Source organism: Dermacentor silvarum, chromosome 2 (assembly GCF_013339745.2).
Source record: "Dermacentor silvarum isolate Dsil-2018 chromosome 2, BIME_Dsil_1.4, whole genome shotgun sequence".
Lineage (NCBI taxonomy): Eukaryota > Metazoa > Arthropoda > Arachnida > Ixodida > Ixodidae > Dermacentor > Dermacentor silvarum.
Window position 1 is genome coordinate 259,746,735 of NC_051155.1, and position 14,080 is coordinate 259,760,814.

The 14,080-nt window shown below is 47.9% G+C and overlaps 1 protein-coding gene across 3 annotated transcripts in view; it reads left to right on the top strand.

Moving 5' to 3' along the window:
- Window positions 1–14,080, top strand: part of LOC119443188 (run domain Beclin-1-interacting and cysteine-rich domain-containing protein-like) — a 323,250-nt gene that overhangs the window by 200,908 nt on the left and 108,262 nt on the right. For all 3 annotated transcript variants that reach the window (XM_037708354.2, XM_037708355.2, XM_049662640.1), the window contains 2 exons: window positions 4,396–4,469; window positions 6,635–6,699. In XM_037708354.2, the coding sequence (XP_037564282.1) occupies window positions 4,396–4,469; window positions 6,635–6,699 (139 nt within the window). The remainder of the gene's footprint in view (window positions 1–4,395; window positions 4,470–6,634; window positions 6,700–14,080) is intronic.

The following is a 14,080-nucleotide window of genomic DNA, read 5'->3' on the forward strand; positions in this document are numbered from 1 at the left end:
AAACACACACAAACTATTAATAACACTAAAATGAAAAGTAACCCATTATACAGTTAAACCTGGATATAACGAAATTGACAAATTCCCGAAAAACTTCGTTATAAAGAGGATTTCGTTACATGCAGGTTTGGCCCGAAAATTCGAAAAAGAAACGCCTACCGTATTTACTCGATTCTAACGCGCCCTCGATTGTAACGCGCACCCGTTTTCCGTTTTCGTCGAAGCACTCATCCTTAGAATGTCACACCAGGTACTGGATGCGTGGACGCGTGTCGTTTCGCACAAGCGCGAGGCATCGGAAACCAAGAGCGAGCGTCACGATGGCGTCGTAGCGTCGTATAGGGTTACAGTAGAACCCCGCTGTTACGTTCCCGGGTGCTGCGTTTTCCCGGCTGTTACGTCGTTTTCGACCGGTCCCGGCACAGCTCCCATACAACTCAATGCATTGGTAACCCCGCTGTTGCGTCGCAACTGTGGGACCGTTCCCGCATCATACGTTGCGAACTGCCACCCCGCGCCGGCCCGAGCGGCCATTTTGACTTTTCATGTCGCTTGGCTTGGTGGCTTGACGATGGCATTGGCCGCCCAAAGTGCCGGGGGCGACTACTATGACGTATTTTCGGTTTCCGCCAGCAAAAGTATGGCCCTTGAGATCCGTATTTGCTATATAAAGATGGTGTCCATGACACGTTGTGGCCCTAAAATTGGTTTTGGCTCATAGATATTCCGTATATAAAGGTACGGCCACGCTAGCGGCAAAAAACGCGCGAGTCATGCAGCGAGCGGCAAGTTGCCGCGCGTCAGCGTCTCGCCGCGAGGCCACCGTGGCACGCGCGTCTCGCCGCGCGGCAGCGCGATAAGATCTCCCGCGCTCTCCGAACAGGCGAGCAACACCGCGAGCGCTCTCGCACCGGCGGCGTTCCGGTTGTGATGGCTCCGTGACGTCACCCTCGTCGCTCTTGATTGGTTCTTCATCTCACGGCACGCGGCATTTGCCGCAGAACCCATTTCGCGCGGCACGCCGCTAGACCCCCGATTCCTGCCGCTTTTGCCGCGCGTTTTTGCTGCGTGTTTTTGCCGCTAGCGTGGCCGTACCCTAAAGTCCAAGGGCGATAACGCAGTCGCCGCGCGCCGTATGCTGTATGTGCGAGTGAAAACATGCGAGGGGAGCCGACGACCGCGTCTAAATCTCGCGCGCGCAAGAAAAGCAGGGAGGAAGCGCGCCTTCTTCCGTTGCACCCGAGGCACCGGCGAGGAAGCGAGGGGGGAGGGATAGCGAGGCGGCGCGCGGTCGCGCAGGCCGTATCTTGAAAGCGATCTGCGTTGGGGCAGAGTCTTGCAGTGTAGGTGCATCGGCGGCTCGTAGCTTTCTCCGTGCTGTGTGTTCTCGGCGCTGTTTGCGTTGAAGCGATAGACAACAGCACGAATGTCACTTCGCTCGCTTCTCCAGTGGTGCTTCCACACGCCGCCAGCGTTTGACAGCGCGTGTCCGCGCTCATCGAGTCTCATGTGCCACAGCGTGTACCAGCGCTTCGGCAACATCAGCTGGAAAAGGAGAGAGTGCCGGCTTGGCGGGCTAGGCCAGCTGCAGCAAGCGGCAGGATCAGATTTGAATGAAGGGAGGGGGAAAGGTCACGCCCGCGGCGGCAAGATCGCTGGGTCGAGGGATGCAGGGCCGCCTCGCACACGCGCGCACGCACACGTGCGCTCGCTTCGCATTCCGTCTCAGTCTCGGCGGAGAACGTGCTTCCGGTTGCTGCTCGCGCAAAAATGACAAAATTTGGGGCGAAATCTCTAGGTGGTCGGAGGGGGAAATTCGTTATATCTAGGGGGTCTCCCGCTGCCACTTCGTTACGTAGAGGTCTCAAATACATGTGCTTCTATGGAGTAACGGCGGGGAATTAAAAAACTTCGTTATATCCAGGAATTCGTTATATGGAGGTTCGTTATAAGCAGGTTTAACTGTATAAACACTTGAAGAAATATCACGGCAAAGACCACTCGGGGCACACTCATGGTAATAATAGCACGCGAGTACGGGCAGAGGTTGTGTGTGAGGGCGTGTACTATTTCGCAGAGGATGGGAGACGGTGAAGCGACTAAAAGACACGGCGTTCGTCTCACCAAAGGTCGGTGTTTTGGACTGTTGGGCAGGCTACCAGAGCGCGGCAGCTCTGGCTTGGAGAGAGAAGGCAAGCGGCTTGGTGGCACGGGCAGACGGTGGCGGCGTTCTGGCCAGGCAGCTGGGCGTGGAACTCGGGCCCGTAGCCTGACTGCTCACGTTCTGCCAACGGACGCAGAAGTCCACCGGCCTCGGGCAGCAGTTCACGATTGGGTAGGGTGGCGACGCCCAGGAACAGGTTGGCACGAGGCCCCGGTCGAGTGAAGTCCTCGTGGCTCATGTCTGAAACCCGACGGCCCGTCTTCAACTCCCGGTCCGGTGGCCGACCTTCTCCTGGCGTTGCTTCCTGGAACTCTCATTCTTATGCCAGTGCGGCGCCTCGCTTTTCTGCCGCTCTGCCGATTCGTCGTTTGCTCATTGGCTGCTCGAAGCTTCGTGGTCTCTTGCGATTGGATGCCTTTCCTTTTGTTTTTTTCTTGTTGCGCCACGCACTCACGTGCCGGATGGTCTTCGACGTTGTCGTCTTTCAACCAGCACGAAATTCGCCTCTGCACACGCACTACTTGTCGTCTTCTTGTCTGTCTCCATCCACCGCACCATGTCGCGCACTCCACACACCACAGCTACTCTTACCAGAGGTCACCACACGGTCTTGTGAAAAGGTTCATGCCAGCCTGGCAACGTTCCTGGAGGCGATGAGTCTGGCGTCGCACATAGCAGCATTGTGTGGCTGAGTGTCACAGTGCACAGCGCTGTGCTGTGAACCGCTGTTGTACATACAAGGGTTGTCCAAAAGAGAAAAAGACTGATGCTCTCAAATCTATATTACTGAAAATTATTTATTGGCACTTTTATCCCTTTCTTTATGCTTCCCAGTAAGTGAAATGCACGCATCCCACCATTTCTACCAAGCCTAGATAACATGAGTGAAGTCATCCTTTGACACCTACTTCAAAATCACCTCCAATGTTTTGCCTACACCTTGTTCCATGTAAAAGCAATGTCTCTTTTCACCGTGAGGTACATGAAGAAGTCGGAAAGTCAATTACATCAACTACATCCTTAATCATTGATTAAATATTTCATGTGCGATTCATGTTCGCAGGGTATTGCAAGTAACGCAAGAAAAACTATGGCATTGCGTTTTACAACCATTTTAAGTTTGCCTAATTTATCATCACACAGCCACGAGCAAGGTGTTGCATACATGTGTGCCGAGCACATGGCACGCCAACAGCCGCCTTGCAAAAGCTGCGGCAACTGTAGTAGTGATGCCATGTCCTTCCAGATGAGAATGTGCGCCGCCCAATCACAGAGGTCATGAGAAGGCCATCAACAAGCTGAACAGGCTTGCGAACCATGGTGTGCCACCTTCCGTTAATGCCCTGCTGCCATTGGCGCCACAGTAAGATGTAATGAGAAAGTGAAAGGTGTCAGTTAAAGAAGTGAAAATTCGAGTTGAGGGCAGCTCTCATTTTTCTTGTACGTTCAAGTTTCTCTGACCGACAACTTGGGCTTGTGTGCACTAATTACTGTACCTTCTGGACTGTAAGTCACACCTTTATGTAAATCGCACCCCCCCAGTTTCTGCAAGTTTCTGAAAATATATGTCATACCAGTGTATAAGACGCACCTATTTTAACTCTGTTAGTATGATGAAATGCACTTAAATTGCAAAATGTCATACTTACCAATTTAAGGGCAGTAAATTTTCGTAAACATATTTACTAACTGCAATTTCTAGCACACCACCAACATTTATTGCACGTCACTCGAAGCCATCGAAGGCCTTGACCTCTGATGCAATCAGAAAGTTCAGTGTAAACAACATATTTACTAACTGCATAGAACACTCATATTGTACGAGCCAGCATGCATAATTTTATCCCTAAATAATTCACACCATTGTATAAGACACAGCGACAAAAATTTAGGAAAACAACACAACTTATAATCCAGAAAATATGGTATTATAATTCTTTTAGCTCTTTGTCCCTTGACATCCTGAGTATAGATCTAGAGCAAATATGGAGGCCTGGAAAAAGTGTCACAAGGCCTCTTTGAGGCTTTTTACTAAGTTGAGCCACTGTTGATGTTGCAGTTTAGATTCACGAGGCACGCAAACAGTCAGTGCAGTCCTAGGAAGCTGGGATCGACGTGCTTGCAAATGGCACTCTTCAGTTGCTGAGCACGTGGCTTCCATGTTTCATAATGGCCCTGGTGTACCTCCCCTACCCCAGTGCAGTGTCCCACTTTAAGCTCCACTTTTACAGATGCGTCTCCGAGGGAACTCTGAGTGGGCGCCACCAAGGGCACAAATCATCTTCAACATGCAACCAGAACTGAAGTAAGCACTGTGGAATGCTCTTCTAAAAACTCGTCGTGCTGCAAATATGCCAAAATGCTTTGTTGCCACTGCTGTGGTGTTCGTGACACCAATACACAAGATGCCCTACCAAATGTATTTTAACAGTTAGATGCCTTTTAACACTGTGGACAATGTATTTAACTAAATTTCACAATTAATTTTTGTGATGAAGGATTAGGGAACGCCTGTCCACTTTGAAATGCTTATTCTAGCATCAGTCTACAAACCTGCAGCGAAACGCATTCCTAGAAAGCCTTCCTTATGCATTGCAAGTAGAAACCATGTGAAATAACCCGTGTGTTATTCACACAATTTCTGGTGTCTGCCGCTGCCAAGAATTTTGGTCAGCAGAAATTCTCTAGTTGTCTCAAATTCAGTTTCTAATAATCAGGCAGCTAGCTAGTCATTCATGTTGGAGGGGGAACAAGTGGCACAAAACTATTGGGACAAGAATGCAAAGTGACAGGACATGTGCCAACTACTAATTTAAATTTATTTGTAGAAAACATTCACTTTTAAAAGTGGCGCTGCCAGCGCACTGAAAGAGAAAAAGATTTTTTTTTTTTTTTTTCCCCTTCGGCGACATCAGCCTGAAAAGGAGAGTGCTGGCTTGACGGGCTAGGTGGGCAGCAAGCGGCAGGATCAGCTTTGAATGAAGGGAGGGGGAAAGGTCACGCCCATGGCGGCAAGATTGCCAGTTCGAGGGATGCAGGCCCGCCTCGCGCACGCTCGCACACACGCACACGTGGGCTCGCTCTCGCCTCGCAGTCGCCGTGAATTCGAGCGCGCCAAGCGCGCCGCCGCTTCACATTCCGCGCGGTGGAGAATTAAGGTGCTTCCGGTTGCTGCTCGCGCAAAAATGACAAAATTTGGGGCGAAATCTCTAGGTTATCGGCAGGGAAAATTAGTTATTTTGAGGGGGTCTCCTGCTGCCGCTTCGTTACGTAGAGCTCTCAAATACATGTGCTTCTATGGAGTAATGGCGGGGAATAGAAAAACTTTGTTATATCCAGGAATTTGTTTCGTTATAAGCAGGTTTAACTGTATTACGATATTGTGGCACATGAAAGTTGGTTATATGATACAAATGTCATGTATAAGTAAAGATCAAACAAGTAAAAATTGCATTGTCCATTTAACCATGATGGAAAACTTTAGTTACTGCAGTGCCCGTGCTGGTGGCAGACCAAATGATGAACACACATTTTGTTAGTGTTCTGGCAGGCTCCACCTAAATGTTTTCTCTTGATGTTGGCACGTATCCAGTCTCTGTGTTCCTGTCCTCGTCATTGTTCCCCTCAGTGGCGCACCGACGGGGGGGGGGTTTCGGGGGTTGTAACCCCCCCTGGGGCCGAGTTAGCCCCCCCTTTCTTGAGTACTGCAACTACGACGTAAGACGCGCAATCGTCTGCACACTCGCAAATTTGCGCAAAAAGCGCATTGTTTGACAATTTCCCGTGAAGAAATTGAAATTAGTGCTGTTTAGATGGTGTTGGCAAACTAAGGCAAACTGTCAACCCCCCCCTGGCAGAGATCCTGGGTGCGCTACTGGTTCCCCTTCAAATAGGCTCGAGTAATGGGCACAGTTCAGAGGTCTATGGGTAGTGTTTTGAGACATAATGATATTCAAAGCAAATACTAATGGCATAAAATTGAATGTGAATACAAGTAGAATATTGTTTTATTAGGCTCAAAGCGCTGAGCAGGCCATAGCAGTTTTCAAACATTATGCCTGCTATTGAGATGGTTTTTATTGGAACAAAAATGTATGTGTAAGGGCAATACCACTACTGAAGCCTTTTGTGTTGTACTTTATGTGACGCTGATAAATGTACTTTTCTTCTGCAGAATGATTTTGGAACCTAGCACAGGACACAAGAAAATTAACCTAAACCATCTCAACTAAAAAGAATTCATTGAGTGAAATGTTTCATTAAAGATAGAGTTGCGTATAAGTCAAGAAAGAACTGTGTGTGTTCATAATTGGAATAGAAATGATGTCGTGTGGCCACTGAGAAAAGAGTTATAAATTTGGCTACCTTTACATTTGCAAGTAGAATTGGGCGGGGTAGCTTAATGTAGCCATCACTTTAATGAAGATGGAACAGCAAGAGAAGCCACTGATGAACAGGCACTTTCTGCAGGCGCAAGGATCAACTCGCCAAGCAGAAATACCGCTGTGCTGGCTGTGGGCTTCGGGTCAACCAAGGTGCGCTGACTAAAGTAGTGAGATTGGATTCCAACTAATGTGGTTGTAAAGTACTGTATTCTTGCTCAGATTCAGCACATTCTGACACCTCTGCTAATGCTTTCTCTCCTTCTTTCGAGTAGCATCGTAGAGAGCGCCTCAGGAAGGAAAGGAACAGCTCATAATGTTTCTTGCCAGCATGTTTGCTTTATCAAATGTAATGCTTGTGCAGGTCTTCGAATGAGTTAAAAGCACACTGTGAATATCTGAAACACTGTACCACTTCAACGCTATTATAACATGTAATTGTTTTTCACCTGTGCTCTCAGCGTTAAAAAAACAAAACTGCATGTACTGCATGTACTCTGATTTATGCGCTATGCATTAAAAATTGCATTGATCGTGCCATATATATTTGCATCCTAGTGTCTGCAGGCAGTACGTTATCCTCTGCATTTATTGGTTGTAATTGTGCTGTGTTTTAGTTTTCACTTCCATCTACAAGGCTCATGCAAGGTTGGCTGACCATTACGGATGCTATCGTAAAGGTGCTGCTTCACAATCACCAGTGGCACTGTTCACCAAGAAACATGACCTGAGAAATAGTCCAAATGTTCAGAACACAAATGTGATCAATGGTTCAGCTACACTAGACCTTTACTGATTCAAATTTGGCTGATTCAATTTTTCAGTTAATTTGATCTCTTGGAAGGTCCCATACGTTTCTATGGGCAGAAGATTATTTTGATAATGAATTTGGCACTCACTAGATAATTTGAACTGTGACTGGTTGGCACAAATGTGGCTGACCTAAATGGTGACCGTGTAACCCCAATAGCTGCAGTTGCTGTGAAGGGCACAGTGTATGCAGCAAACACATGTTATCTCCAACTGTCAGTGCCTATTTTCGGCCTGCACTAGGAATATATATTCAAGTGAAAGCAGCAGCTTACAATGAATGATCGCCATATTTACCTGTTTCTTACGCGTGCATTTTAAAGCTAAGCTTTCTTTGGCTCTTCCACCCATTTTTCGGAAGCTGGCTGCTGCCATCTTGCCGCTTATACAACTTGGGCCTATGGGTCAGGTGCTGTCTTGCAGGGTTGCTGTTCCAAGTATAGTTCAAATCAGTACTGGATAGTACACAGTTAAACCTTAATACAACCAAGTCAGTAAAATCAGCACTTCACTTGTTACAGTATCGAAATTTCATTATCTTGAAATTCAACCTTTTATACAGATAAGTACAGACGCCGACAGATTTTTCTTGCATGGACGGAGCCATAAAATTTTCTGGATTATCAGGCAATTGGAAAAAAACAAATTTCAATTAGAAAAGAAATTATTTTGTTGAATTTGAGAGTCGGTGACCAAAGATACGGTTTAATGCCTTGTCAACGATATCAGAGTCCTTTGATACTTTTTTACTCGCCACGAAACTTCTCCATCACACTATGGAAGAGCTTCATACACTGCCAACAGTGACTGCGCGGCAGCGCCACCAGTTCAGAGGTGATCTTTGTAGCGGCTTTACATGCTCTTTCTGCCTTTTAGCATGTGCAGAGAAGCTTGAATGCTCCTCAGGAGCTTGAAGAACAATGTCAAAGTCCTGTTGTGTGCAGCAGTGTTGTTCTGGCTACAGAGGGACTTATGAAACGAGTTTGCCAACCTTCATGAAATCAACCGCTGAGAGAAAACATTGCACAGACAACGCGATTGCCGCAGCATGTCTTTTTTTATGTTCTGAGTGGCCCAGCTAATATTAGCCAATTTGTTTGAAAAACGAGAAAAGAAAAACACTAAAAGATATGATTATGAGACCTATGGTGTTTTGCAAAAACGGCGTGATGACCAGGTTGTTAGCTTGGCTAATGTTAGCTGGGACACCGTAGATTTGTTTGCGCTTAAAGTGAGTTGAAACGTACTTCCGAAGTTGAAATGCACGATTGTCAGCCCTTGCCAGCTGTTCAAATTGAGTTTGAGGCTGTGTTGATCTCGTTCAGAGATGTTAGCTTTACCTCATCAGATGAGTTCATACACCCACTGCTGATGAACCTGAACTAAAAGATAAGCAATTAGGGCGAAGGAAACTGCTTTTGTAGTTCTGTTCTGGCCATGGTGATTTGAAGTGTTGTATTTGTGTGCGCACAAGAAGCGGAAAGGCGGCAACACGGCGCAGAGTCCGGCAACACGGCGCAGAGCCAACATTGGTACGTAATTGTTGTCAATCAAAGGTTGCCAGTCACACTCGCCAGCGCTGTCATGAATGAACTGTGACTACATATAGTGGTAGCTCTGTATGTATCATTCACGACCTGTAGAGGAGGTTGTAATATATTTATGCTGACACATTTATTAACCTCTTATGGCAAACAGTCAACAAATCACAGCCCCCACAATACTGCAGTGTTCCTCGCTCAGTTACTTGAGTATGCAGCAGGAATAGACGTTTTCAAAAATAGCTACGCGCTCTCTAACTGAGCACTTATATGCGCAGAGTTTCCTTTGACAAAACTTCATCGAGCACACTGCATACATGTTGAACAGTTACAAAGAAAAAGTAAAAACCAGCTACCCATCGAGCACACTGCATGCATAATGAAGAGTTCTAAAGAAATAGCAAAAACCAGCTAGTCCCCTGTATCCCAGTCGCTGTTTTCAAAGGGGATCCTGAAGCTGCCCGTCGCTTATATCATGCAGCTTGTCTGAGCTAGAGTGATGCGATCATGCCCAAATTCACAAATCAGTATGTCTTGCAATATTTTGTCATTCTTCCATGTCAGCGTGGCACAGTTTACTCAGTGCTTGAACGAACAACCAACTGTGGCCGTTCTTGCTGGTGTGAACAAATGCACTGCTCGGATAAATTGGTATTTAAATGCAGGAAGTTGCACGCACTTGAACTGTTCCTTGCTGCTGCTGAATATGATAAATGTCTTGATGACAATGATTAAAAAAAAATTACACCATCTTCCCGTAGGGGAACCCTGAGTAGTATGCGAAGCAGCCATGGGGTCGACTCAAGGTATTTTTATCAGCTGTATAAACTTGGACATGCAGCAGCACCAGCAACGCGCAGAACTGTTGTCGACACCATCAGCGTTTTGCCCGCGTTTGCACCGAACGCGTGCGGCGTTGGTGACTGTTGCCGGTGCCTCTGGGGCGCCTACGGTCACGCCTCTAACCTAAGCTGCTTCGCATTATCGCGAGCGGAGCCGCAGGTGTTGCCATTCGTTGCGCAATCCGGAGAGGAGAGGAGGAATGCCGAGAGGAGAGGAGATGAGACAAGGAGAGGAGGGGGAGGAGGATGCGCATGCGCAGTAGGGGTGTGGACGCCGCACGGCGGAGGGAGGGAGGGAGTGACATAGCCCCACCATAAGATGCTTCGCATCTAAAAAAAAGCGAGCAGCACGTGTAGAAATCAGCAGCAAAATGTCACAACAGCCGGCGTCGGCGCAGGAAGCTGTTGTTACATTGCAGTGTGTCAACATAATCATGTGACTTGTCTCCCGACAATTACACTCCTGCCTGCACGGCCATTGGTACAACACAGTTGTCGCAGAAAGTCGGCAGACCAAAATCGGCCTAGTGCGATTGTGTCTAAACTCACCTGAACTATTCCAAACTGCCAAAGCAATCCAGTAACACCGGCGATCACAGCCTCCTCATTTGCAGTGGCATCCCTAGTGGCAGGAATGATGACGAAGTTTCGTGCTCGGTTGGTGGTTTGTTCTGGTGCTGAAGTTTTTCTCTATTTATGTGCTTTTCGTGCATCATTAACCAGCAACAACATTTGTGCTGAACCCTGAGGACTCCTACTCTGCTGGGAGATCCTCCCCGCAGAGCTTGCCATGGAAGAGATGGTTATGGACTCGTCTGGCGGCCAGCTCAGACCGCCCGCGGCTCGGAAGAGACTGAGTTCTTCCGTAGGATCTGACACTGCTGATTCTGAGCTTTCTGACTCAAGGTCGGGAGATTCGGATGTTTTCATACCTGCCAAGCACCGCCGTTTGAGACGTCCGTCTCAAACGGCGGTGCTTCCATCATATACAGCAGCATCGTGACTACTACAGTAGCCTTTATGCCCGTCGACGCGACGGTAAGCCTGAATGCTATCTCCCGACAGAGACTCAATGATTTCTTCTTCAAACTTGCCCCTGGACTAATCCAAGAAGTTCGCGTGAACCCCTGGAAAAATGTCATAGCCGTTGACACAACAGATGATAAGATGGTGCGAACTCTGCTTGGTTTATCTGAAATTTGTGGTGTCCGCACGCGGCCCTACATATCACAGGGTGCGCATATTGCAGCTGGTGTCGTCTCTGATGTCGACTTGGATCTTAAAGACGACGTTTTTAAGAGCATGTTCGTTTGCACACCACTATGCAAAATAATTTGCGTTCTTAGATTGGGCTCGTCAAAGTGTATGAAAATATTGTTTGCCGGTGAAAAGCTGCCTAGTCACATAAAGGCTAGACTTGTGCGCTATCCTGTTCACCCCTTCATACCACGGCCCTTACAATGCCATAAATGCCTTAAGATTGGTCATGTTCAGGGCTTTTGCACCAAAGATCTGGTCTGTGCCAAATGCGGTGGGAATCACCATGTAGATGCTTGTGAAAGTCGGACATATCAGTGCCCTAACTGTAAAGGTGAACATTTGGCAACGGATAAAGGATGTCCCTCATTGAAGGACGTAAAAAAGGCACTAAAAGAGAAAGCCAAAAAGAAGGCAGCAGGAGATGAAAGCACGCATCTCCGTAGTGCTGGTCCAACAACTGGAAATGCCTCCACCAAGCAAAAAACAGTGCGTTCAAGGAATGCCAAACAAACAATGCATCGAAAAGAAGGGGGGCGGACCTTCTACCTCTAGGAGTCATCGTGGCCAGCGCTGCCATCGAAATCGTCGGAACAAGTCTCTACAAAGACTGCGACCACAGTGGAGAACATTGGAAACACAGTGCATAAACCGGTCTCAGCCAACGACGAGGCGCAACTTGTCAATCTTCTGAAGATGCTTGTCAACATCATCAGGTCTTTAATCGCCGGTCGTCAGACACCAGCAGCATCAGCAGCAGAGCAACTTTTGGAGGCCCTCGTTCCAGTCCTCGATGGCCTTCAATAGACGTGTTACCGGAAACAATCTTATCAGTTGTCAGCAGCCTCGCCCCTTTGTTCTGCAATGGAATGTCAGATCGCTGCGACCGCGGCACGCTGATCTAGTTCTTCGACTCATCGCTATGAACACTCCACCAGATGTTATAGCGCTTCAGGAAACTGAATATGGATTGCCAGGCTTCATCGGTGTCCACAGTAACACTCGGTGTGCGGAACCAACCTTTGGCTCTTTCTAATGTGTGGACGTGACGCATACACGCAATGCTTCAAAAGCATCAGTGTACATACGTGCTGACTTGGATTTCATGGTTCTTGACACCGATGACATCTTTGATGATGAGTTTGAGTGCACAGGTGTTACTGTGAGCCTCAAGGGTGTGACTACGACGGTGGCAAGCATTTACATCTGGCCTACACGTTCGTCAGATAGCTCACTACTTGAGTGCTTAGTGTCTCGGTGTGGTGCGTCGTTTGTGTTATGCAGAGATTTTAATGCTCACCATCCACAATGGTGTAGCCGCCCCCAAGACAATCGTGGCACAGAAATTAATGAGCTTATTATTAAGAATGATCTGCAATTACTGAATGAGGGTTCACCTACATTTATAGGTGGAGGAAAGGAGCATTCCACTGTAGACCTTGCGATTTCAACGAGAGATGTGTGCTTAGCCTGGTCATGCGAAGCTGACCTGTGGGGCTCAGATCACCTGCCCATTTGGTTAACACCAACACATACTGTGGGCCGAGAGACTACCGTCTATACAGTGACAAACTGGGATAAGTTCCGTCAGCTTATCTCAGAGGCACCATCTCAAGACAGTCTGTTCGAACGGTTGAGTGAGTGTTTACGACAAGCTACAATACGACGACAACAATGTATCGGCAAACCAAACCCCGATCTTAAGCTTTTGCGGCTCTGCGCATGTCGACGCCGCGCTTATAGGCGGGCACAGCGCTCTAAACGACGCACCGACTGGACTCTGTATAACCCCATTGATGCAGCCATACAGCGGCATACAAAACAGCTTCGTCGCAAGAGCTGGGCTGCCTTATGTAGTTCGCTGCATACTGAAAGTGGTTTTGGAAATATGTGGCACATACTGAAGGCTCTCCGCACTCCCAAGATCTGCAAGAATCCTACGGCTGCTTTGTGCATAGCGACTGGCCATTCACCAAAAGTTATAGCGGAGGCATTTGCAGACCTTTTCGTCTCTCCTATGTTCAGTGACACCACAAATGGCGACCTTCCTTCTTTGACAAGTCAGAGTACCATGACTGCTTTCTACGGTCCAGCCTGCCAGGTGGACGAGGCAGACTTTACTCTTGAGGAGCTGTGACACGCGCTCAGCCTATCCAAACGCTGCACTGCCCCAGGTGAAGACGGTGTGACGTATCAAGCATTACGGAACATTGATAACAGTTTTCATGACCGTATACTGGAGGAGTATAAGGAGGCATGGAGAACTGGTGTAATCCCTGCTGAGTGGAAATCGTCCGTGGTAATACTAATTTTAAAGCCTGGGCGCCCTGCACGACACCTCAAGTCCTACCGGCCGATATCCCTTAACATCAAATGTCATCAAGTTAATGTAGCGAATGGTCCTGTTTCGTCTAGAAGACAGGCTAGAGAAGCTAAATTTTTTCCCTGATGTGATGAGCTGTTTTCGTCGCCACTGTTCAGCTCTAGACAGCATTTCAGACCTTGTCTCAGCTCTTGAATGTGCTAAAGGAAACAAGGACTCCGCCTACATGCTCTTCCTAGATGTACAGCAAGCTTTCGACTCGGTTCCGCATTAGGCGATTATTTTCGCTCTTGCAACCGCGGGAATTTCGGGTCGTCTGCTCCGCTTTGTGTGCAATTTCCTATCGGAGCGCCAGATGAAAGTGCGTGTCGGAGCAATAACAAGTGAATCCCGCACTGTTAAGTGCGGTGTCCCACAGCACAGCGTTTTATCGCCGCTTCTGTTTAACACAGTACTCGCCGCGCTTCCAAGTCGCTTGCCTCGAGACAGTGGCTTCCCTGTGAGCATAGCTATCTATGCAGATGATATTGCTCTGTGGATAAGCGGCCCTTCACACCTTGGCTCGCGGCTTCATGCAAGCTTACAAAGAGCTCTGAACGTGACTTTGGAGTACTTAGGTGAAGTTGGCCTGCAGACATCACCTGCTAAGTCGGCTGCAATAGCATATCACCCTAAACAACGCGCTCGTCGAACAATGAGCCGACTGTACCTTGACGAAACGCCGATAAGCTGGGTGCGACAACACCGTTATTTGGGCTTAA